This window comes from Artibeus jamaicensis, unplaced genomic scaffold (genome assembly GCF_021234435.1).
Source record: "Artibeus jamaicensis isolate MK-2021 breed Jamaican fruit bat unplaced genomic scaffold, CSHL_Jam_final scaffold_537, whole genome shotgun sequence".
Lineage (NCBI taxonomy): Eukaryota > Metazoa > Chordata > Mammalia > Chiroptera > Phyllostomidae > Artibeus > Artibeus jamaicensis.
The window spans coordinates 2,523,944-2,533,364 of record NW_026522047.1 but is presented as its reverse complement, the minus strand read 5'-3'; the positions used below and the strand labels follow the sequence as shown (position 1 = coordinate 2,533,364).

Sequence of the window (9,421 nt, the reverse complement as noted above, 5' to 3'; positions counted from 1 at the left end):
ACCTGGAAGAGGCGGGGAGGTGGAGACCAGGGGCAGTCCTGCGGAAGGGAGGCGCGACACGGCGGGGTAGCCCTCGCGAGGGGGCCGCAGTCCTGGAGGTCACGCGCTGCTCAGTGCTCTGTCCAGTCGGCTTGTCCCAGCCTCTCCTCGCTCGGGCGCCCTTAAGACCGGCGAGGACGTGGGCTGGGGTCGCCAGGGGGGTACGGGGAACGCCGCGAACTGGAAGGTGTCGGTCCCCGGGCGCAAGCCTCCCCAGCCCCGCCCCGCCCTCGCTCCATGCCCCGCCCCCTCCCCCTCCCCCGCTCCCGGGTCCGCCCCGCCTTCATGCCCCTCCCCCAGGGTTGGAGTCCCGCCCCGGCCCCGAGCCTCCGCCCCGGCTCCCTAGCTCCTCAGCCCCGCCCGCCGGCCCTGGGATTGTTCGCAGCTGCTGGCTGCTCGCGGCTCGCCCGCGCGGGCTATTTGCCATTTCCCGGCCCCAGTTTCTAAGAGCTCTGCCCCTGCGTCGGGGAGGCAGACTGGAAGAGAGCGGCGCGACATCTGTAGGGGCAGCCGGGCCGAGCGCAGGAGGAGGCGCCCTCTGCGGTCACCGCCGCCCCGCGCGATCCCCGCGGCCGGCCACTCTCGGACGTGGACGGCGAGCGGGCCCGGGGACAGCCCGGCCCCAGCATGGCCTCCACCACCACCTGCACCCGGTTCACGGACGAGTACCAGCTCTTCGAGGAGCTCGGAAAGTAAGCGCGGCGCCGGGGAGGCGGGGGCCGGGGAGGGTGCTGTCCGGGGTGGAGGGCTCGGGCCAGGGGCCCTGCCGGCGTCCGCCTCCGCCCGCCCGCCTCAGAGCTGTCACCTCGAGAGCCCGTGTGGACGCAGCGCAGACCCTTCTGTGTAAGCGGAGATGCCTCCAGAGCCACGGGGCGACCACTCGCGGACGGGTCGTGCTGTCCCCTCGATGCCGTGTTTCTGACGCCCGAAATTCCACGTCCAGAGAGGGGCCGCCCAGACCAGCCGGACCCTGCCTGTGCCCCTGTCACTCTCGGCCCGGGTGATTCGTTCGCAGTGCTCCCGCGCGTCCCCTTGGCCCCCGGGGGACTTACACGCGGCGGAGAGCCCTTAGGACACTGGGGAACCCCCTGGGTGGCCTAGCGGTGCGCCGACCTGCAGGACCGCTGGAGATATGCAGGGATTGAACAGGGACTCTCCAAGGCCCTGCCCGGGGACCCAGAGGCTGGAGGTGTGCAGGGAGAGACAGGGACCTACTTAGGGTCGGACTGTGCACTGGGACTCCTGGGCGACCGGGATGCTGATTTACGATTTATGCAGCATCTGACCCAAACCCGTTTCCACTATTACTGTTGAAAGGGTGCGGTGTATGGGGTGTTTCATGCAGCGGAATGAAAGGAAATGGGTACATCTTTTAAATGGAATAACATTCTATCCTTATATGTTTCTGCATTGTTTGCTGTTAAAACATGGAGAATATGTCGGAAGAGCAGCTTAGTTCAGATCTCTCCCCTCCCCCAGCCCCAAACCGGGCACACAGAAATCGCTGCCGTACCAGGATGTTAAACCACATAAATGTACCCAATATTTATATTTTAATGAAAGCAATCGCCATGTTTACTTACTTGGAGCCACATTAATATTTTTCCTAGCAAAATAAATAGGCAGCAGGTTTTTGTTGCTCTTCCTCAGCTCTGCTCTTTGCAGGATTTTTTCTCCAAGCATTTGGTGCTGTGTGACTGGGAATGGTAAAAGCTTCTCAGATTTCATGTGCAAACAAGAGCCTCATAATTGGCAGTTCCTTTCATTTTGTTGATTAATAATGCGTGCTCCCAGTTAAATAAAATTTACTTTTATTTCTCATTATTAAGGAAGGTCTTGGTTTCCAGGAAGATTTGGTCATTTTCTGGGTATTATAGTAGTGCACTGACACTTGAAAATTTACAGAATTTAACAAAAATGCTCAAATTCTTATAATTTTTAATGGACTATCAGCTGATTATATTGATCACCTGGTAATTTTTAATTTTCAGGGGGGCTTTTTCAGTGGTAAGAAGATGTATGAAAATCCCTACTGGTCAAGAATATGCTGCCAAAATCATCAATACCAAGAAGCTTTCTGCCAGGGGTAGGTGTTTTCACCTGTGTGAGATGTTGATTTTGTATTTCTCGTGCCCACTTGCAGGTACATTAGATTGTTATAATTGAATGTATGGAGATTAGTTCCTTCTGAATGCCTCTTGGTCTGTACAACTTCAAATATAATTTAACAAGTTATAAAAATTCTGTCGTATGAGCAATAACATAAATAACTATAATTATGAAGTAAATAAATGTCACCGAGTGCCTTTTGCCTTTAGCTCTACTCGGAAATAACTTCCAGAAAAGCGCTGGAACAGAAAGTGTAAGTCTCATAACTGTCATTCCTTTTCTTTCTGAGAGGAAAAATAGGTCAGAGCTCTGGTGAATCATGTATTTCAGTTGTAGTTACACTTGAACCTGATGCATCAAGGTACATTTAACACTGGTGGCTTTGGGAGGCAAGCTTGACTGCTGTATTCTAGAAGTTCAGCTGATGTTGCTGTTTCTGTGTGTGGTTCAGACCTTCACTTGGCCTACCGTGCGGAGATTGCTCACAGACCTGGAATGTATTTTGCACATGCTTAGTAGCCTCAGAGATAATTCATGCTCGTGAAATAGCTGTTGACATAAGCAAAAAACTTGGAGGGCCCTCACTGCACTCTTGTTACTTCTTTCGACTCATGCAAAAATACTTCTGCTGAAATGTTAGGTATCCCAGTTATTGTGAGCACGTGTCTAAGGTATTTCCATGGGAACTATGGTTTAATGAAAGAAAAGGAAATTAAAAGGAACAAAATGCCATAGTGTAAGCCCATTTTAGTGGCCTGGTTTATTTTGTTTTAAGTAATAAGAAATTCCTTGAGGGTTTAACTTGCCTTGTGAACAGCTCTGCTGCCCAGGCCTTGGTATCATGGTGTTTGGTCTCCGTCACGATTTTTTCTCTGTTGCAAATTGCACTTTGAAACGGACTTTAGGTTTAGGCTGGAGTTTCAGCGTACTCGTGGGGGTGGGGGGTGATTCAGAGGAGCCTCTGTGCTCCTGCGGCCCAGGGCGGGGCCGAGGCCCAGGTGTGGCCCCTTCCTGCGCCCTCACCCAAAGGGAGATTTTCCACTGGGAGCAGGAGCTGCTAAACCCGGAATGACTTTCTTCTTTACAAACGGCGCACTCGAGGCCCAGCTCTTTCAGGGCTGGCTCGATCTCTTGCTGTGCGTGGGGCACGTCCACTGGGGGGGTCCACACGAGGGGGGTCCCGCTTCCTCCAGAGCGGCACTGCTCCAGGCTCCTCTCCGAGCAGGAGCGCTGTGCCCCGCTCAGTAGCTGTGTCCGGACGGGCACCGCCCCTCGCACCCCCGGGAAGGCAGGCGCTCGGGCCCACGCGCGCCGGGCCCTCTGGCCTGCGGGGCCCCTCTCCTGCACCTCCAGTAGTGTGGCCAAGCATCCCGCACCCTGCTCAGGCCCGCCCCTTGCCACAGGTCCCTGGTGGGAGAGATGGGAGTGGTGGGAGGGGGCCAGCAGAGAGACCGGCCTCTGCGCCGCTCGCGGGGCTCCCGCAGGCTCCTTACCTGAACCGCCAGGGTGCTTCCTGTGAGCCTGATGTCCTTACTGTCAGAGGGGGCGACACTGGAACGCTTCCGCCATGGGGCTGTGAGCAGCAGCTGCTGGGAGAGTGGGGTTGGTGGCCTGTGGTCAGCGGCAGAGGCAGGGCCAGCCCCGTTCGCTGCGGGCGTGGTGCGAGAGCCTCGTCTCCGCTCCTGAGTGCGTGGAACCCAGGCCAGGCAGCTGTGAAATGGGACAGCACTTTTCATTCACAGTGTTCGATTTCCTTAGTGTCATCGAAACAATTAGACCTGGTTACCTAGTGTTTGTGCCTTTGAAGGAATACATTTGTTCAGTCTATGCCCAAATTAAATGATTACTTTCATTTTGTAGTCTAGCTTTCCACTGCGCTGGGCACACGGGCGGCCCGGTAGAGCGGCAGGTGAAGCGGATTCCTCAGCGGTTCGGGAGGGAGGGGGCACATCCCAGAGGAGGAGCAGGCGGGCTCAGGGGTCTGGGCACGCGCGTTCGGAGCGGATGCTTCGGCAGTGCACTGCTTTAAAGACCCTCCGTGCGCAGGGCGTAATGACCCTAAAACACTGCTTTTACAAAAGGAAATTTGTAAGTGATATATTTAAAGAGAAATGTAGAATGATATATAAAGTAGCATGCTTATTTTTTTTCTAAGGTACTGGCTTTGGCTGCATATGGCAGTTCTTGTGGAACATACAATTTTTTGTGCGGATTTCTGTTTTATTTGAACTGCCACTTGCCTTTTTAAATACACGTTTTAAGTTTATTTGTTTTAAAGACCAAGCAGGTCCTTCAACTCAGATAAAATTCTTTAAATGTAAGATTACAACTGAAAAAGAAAGGCTGTGGTCAGTAATTGTCATCCAAGACCATAAGGGAATTGCCAAAAATACGGCTGCATTCCTGCCGAGTCTGCACATCACCCGCCCGGTGGCGTGGCCGGGCGTTGCTCCGGGCGGCCTCCGCGGACCTCCAGCAGGCCGCGTGCTTCCTCTCAGCTGTCAGCCACACGCGCCATATTTGGGAGCCTCGCAGGCCCCAGGCATTTCTTTCCTTTTGCGTTAACACATGTGTGCACAGGGCATTCCTTACGTAATACCGATCAGATACGTCCACTCACATACACTTTGGCTTGTTTCAAAAATAAGTCATGTAGAAACATCTCATATTTTATGTGAGATTTCTGTCTTCCAAGAAGTTTTGTGTTAGGAATAAAAAGCATGCTTGGTAATGCAGAGCAGGGATACTGGAATTTTCTCATGTTTTACCATGAGAATCGGAAATCATATTTTGATCCCAAACCTTTGGGCTCATACTTACTTCGAACTTGGCCTGCTGTCTTGATAATTTGTCTGTTTTGACACGATTGTAAGTGTAGGGCATTGTCAGGCCCTGGAAGGTCCATGCAAGGCTGTGGCTGAATTCAGAATTGGTGACTTCGACTGGCTCTGATGGCACAGGCCTTCAGAAACAGACCTGGACGGACGTCAGCCCTTAGAGCCTTCCTGTGGTGAAAGATATGTTATGGTCCTGGTGACTCAGTGTTCATCTCCAAGTATATTTTTTGATCATTAGAAACCACTTCTAATTACATACAGCCTGACATGCTAGGAGTCACTGTTTTGTGAAATGCAATGAATTACAATAAAAGCTTGAAATAATATGTGCTAAAATAAGTATCTTTTACCTCTACTCTGTTGCAAAAGTTAGGAAAGGGTTTTTCCTTTTATATTTCTGTAAAACTTCAGATATAATGCAGCTAAATCATTTCGGTAGTCTTTGATTTTACTAGTTTTGTTAATTCCTAAGTAGATGACTTTATAAAACTACTTGACTGTGAACACAAAATTAGGTCTCAGCTATGAAATCTGAAGGTTGCATATATGTCCCCGAGTTTCTTTTTTATGTTACAATAGGGATGTCAATAACTAACTCTTGTTATCTTCCCTTTTTTTTTTTTTTGGCATTTAGACAGTCCAGAAATTATTATAATTTCTCAACCTTTTGGTTACTTATCTTGAAGTAGAAGTAGATCTGAGATGATACAGATGAGCAATCTTGTTCTGAATATACATGATTGATTTGACAAGTTAGAACTCATTGGACACACTAATATTAATTTTAAAAAGTTTCTTGGCTCCAATAATATTTTAAGGAAAATTAGTAAATCATTTTTATTTTTGTACATAGAACCTCTACAACTCTTCAATTATGGGCCCAAAGTGGCATGTATCATCCTTCTCATTTTGTGTTCTTTAGTTATGTTTGTTATTTCCATTCTTATGTAGGTCTTGATATTAGACACTTATTTCCCTTTTTTGGCGAGAAGGAATATTATTATTTAAAACTAAGTAGAAGATAAAAATAAAAGTGTATATCCACACTTCCAGGAAATAGTAAAGATCCTTCCTGTCTTCCCGCGTGATTAAAGGAAGCAGAGGGCGTGGCGGGCAGGCGCCTGGTTGTGGTGTTCACAGCCAGTGGCAGCGTCTATGTGACTGGTCATGCGGTAGAAATCGAACACTGTGAGAACCGTGATTGTTTATACAGTTAGATCTATACTTGTCATTTCCATTGACATACTGAATCACCTTGATGCAAAACTTAAAATTTAGTGGTTAATTACTTTTTATGGTTTCTTTTAATGTTAATTGTGAATTTTCTTTGGGCTAATACTGAGGCATGCTGACTGCTAGGGTCTCTAGGGCTGGGTTGGTTTTTCTTTTTTCTCTTTTTAAACAATATATACATTCAGAGGTTATGCAACTACTTAGACTACAATTCGTGGTATAGAATACTAAGAACTCCTAGCCCATATTTCCTTTCCAAAATGTTTTTTTTAATCTTGTTTGTCCTTTTTTTATTGTAATGTTTTTCCATTACTGTTTATGCCCCTTACATCTGCCCCGTGATCACTACACCGTTGTCCATGTCCACAACTTCTTGGTGTTTTTAACATCGGTCCTTTTCCATCTTTTAGGGTATAGCGTGTACAGGTTTTTTAAAAAATAAATTATTGGCAATTAATTATTGTCTACATAAGAGATGTGTGAAATCTTTTAAGTTATAGTAGCAACATTTAGTATCACTTTATTGTGATACATTAAATGGAGTCTAGTAATATTTTTAGTCTAAAACAATATTTTTATAATAGTAACATATTTCATACTACTTTATAGATTATCAAGCACATTCACTTATTTTATGTGTTTTCATTTAATAAATATTTAGGGGATATTTTTATTTAATACAAATTTAGGAAATAATAAATAAATATTTAGGAAAAATAAGGCTTACCTACACAGTAGATGCCGTGGAAGACATAAATGGCGCTGACGTCTGGCATGAATAGAGTGCTGTGGATTTTCAAAGCAGGGAAGATTATTTCTGCCTAGGGAGGTGAAGGAAGACTTTTATATAATATGGATTTAAATAAAATTTTAAAACAATAATGCAGATAGTGTTCAAGTATGAAATGTAAATAATGACTTGGAAAGATTGTTCAAAATAGTTTACACGTCTGATTATAATGAAAATATTATTTTATTTTTATGGTAAATTTGCTGCAACTATCATTATAAAGTTACTTGTAGAATAAAGAAATTTAAATGAAGTAGAACAATGTTTTAGGTGACAAAGTTCCTGTGACTCCATTCAAGGTAGATACAACAGTACTTGCCGAGATAAATTCGTAGACCTTTTGTGAGCCAGAACCTGGTTTTCACTCTGGGGTGGAGAGGCTGGGAGGTCTGGAGGGGAGAGAAGACTTAAGCACAGCAACGTTGTTACTGGTTCTTTTACTTAGATGAGCCCTTTTCTGGGACTACATTCTCCTCTGAACTTCTTGGGACTTTATCACTCCCCAAATCAATAACGATAATAAAGAAATTGAAATAGTATCAGTCATTGTTTAAAGAGAAGCTTGTAAGCCACAGATATGTTCTTACAGACACTTTGTCTCATTTAATTCACACTCCAACCTCCAGGCAGACCATACGCATTCCGTCCTCTTCAAACAGAGGAGCCTGAGGCTCAGAGGCTCAGCAGAGAACCCTTGGCCACCAGGCAGAATGGAAAAGCTGGGGATTAGAAGTCAATCGATGGACTTAGTGTGGGCCATTTGACATGCAGCCTCCACTCACTGTCACTTACATTGTGATCCGTTCTCCAGAGGTGCTTCCTTTTACACTTATATTTTCAACAAGTTCATTTTAAAAAGCATTTGGTGATACTTTATAGACTCTTGGGTACACAAATGATGGCTGTTATTTGCTTATGCAGATTATTTGATTTTTTTAGTAAAGTCAGTGAGGGACCAGCTGTTACAACTGCTGCATCTGTTGATTCAGAAACTGGGCGGGAGGACCGAGGTGTACTTGTTTAAATACGGGACAGCTCTTAAAACAATGCACGCTGGAAAGCGCTTACTTGTATTCCTTCCTCAAGGGAACTTTCCTTGTGTGATGTGTTGCAGGAAATAGGGAGTTTTGTGATTCTGGAACTTTCAGTGAGTGCACACGTGTAATTTTAAAAAATGTTAATCTTTTCATATTACAGATAGGCCGTTTATTTTTTTAAATGGCAACTTAAAGGCTCTACTCATGGTAGCAAAAGTGTTTTGTGAAAATTAGTTCAGCTGAACATTTTGGCCATTTTGTAGAAACTTAGCCATGAAAAATATTTTATTATTTTCATTAAGCAAATTGTATATGCTTTTATATTAAAGATTGTACATAAATATTGGTTAGGCACAGAGGGACTTGTATAATTTGAACATACCTCTGAAATATATTTTTGATATTTGTTATGAATTTGTATAAATACATTTAAAAATTATATAATAAAATATAGAATCTGGGGAAATACAGAAAACTGGGAAGAAGCAAGACATTCATAGTTCAGCTTCCCCAAACACTGTTAATGTTTTGTCTTCTTTCATTTTTTAAAATTTGTCAGAATACTGGACTGAAATACACAATTTTGTGTACTGTACTGCTTAATATTATAAAAATTTCTACATTACAAACATTCTTTGAATTCTTTATAAATTATGCTTAAGTGAGTAAAACATCAGTTTAGTTTAGTATTGCTAGTTTTTGTTTAATTGTTCTTTGCTATGATAAATGACAATAGTAACGTTCGTTTTCAGATTTCTGATTCTTAGGGAATATCCATAAAGGAGAGTTCATAGGTTGGAGGATTGAATTTTCAGAATTCATGATAAATGTTGTCAGGTTTCATCCTACAGGTTTTGTATATTTTCACCAGTGACATTTATGTAACCTAATGAAACTGAACTTGGGGGGAGTGATTCTAAATTTCAATTTCAATTTCAATGGAAAAACAAACAAAAATCCCCCCATGTACTCACCTGGTCCCAGACCTTCTGCTAGGCACTGGATAAGCAGAGGCACCGAGTTGAGGTGAGCAGCTGGGGCAGGTTGGGGGGTCAGCATGGGGGTGGCCCCATCCAAGGAGAAGCGGAGGACTGGAGCTGCTGAGGGGAAGGGAAGACTTCCTGGAGGAGTTGACACCTGCATTGGGTTTTGCAAAAAAAACCGGTTTTGAGTGTAAAGATAGAAAAGATACAAATTAATAGGATAGTACAAAAAAACATTTGTTTGAAGGAAGAAAGTCAGAAAGTGCGAACACATACATACAGGGCGAATTCGAAAGTAGATAAATACTCTTACAACCCTGCAGGGTCCAATCGTCCTAGATAAAGTTTCAGGAAGGCTTGCTGGCCATCCCCCCAGTGGCTGAGGCAGCCAGA

At 45.1% G+C, this 9,421-nt stretch overlaps 1 protein-coding gene across 4 annotated transcripts in view; it reads left to right on the top strand.

Moving 5' to 3' along the window:
- Nucleotides 1–382: 382 nt before the first annotated feature.
- Nucleotides 383–9,421, top strand: part of CAMK2D (calcium/calmodulin dependent protein kinase II delta) — a 123,114-nt gene continuing 114,075 nt past the window's right edge. For 3 of the 4 annotated variants that reach the window (XM_053658100.1, XM_053658099.1, XM_053658098.1), the window contains exons 1-2: nt 383–731; nt 2,031–2,125. In XM_053658100.1, the coding sequence (XP_053514075.1) occupies nt 667–731; nt 2,031–2,125 (160 nt within the window). In that variant the 5' untranslated portion in view covers nt 383–666. The remainder of the gene's footprint in view (nt 732–2,030; nt 2,126–9,421) is intronic. The other variant, XM_037129993.2, reaches the window with a different exon arrangement.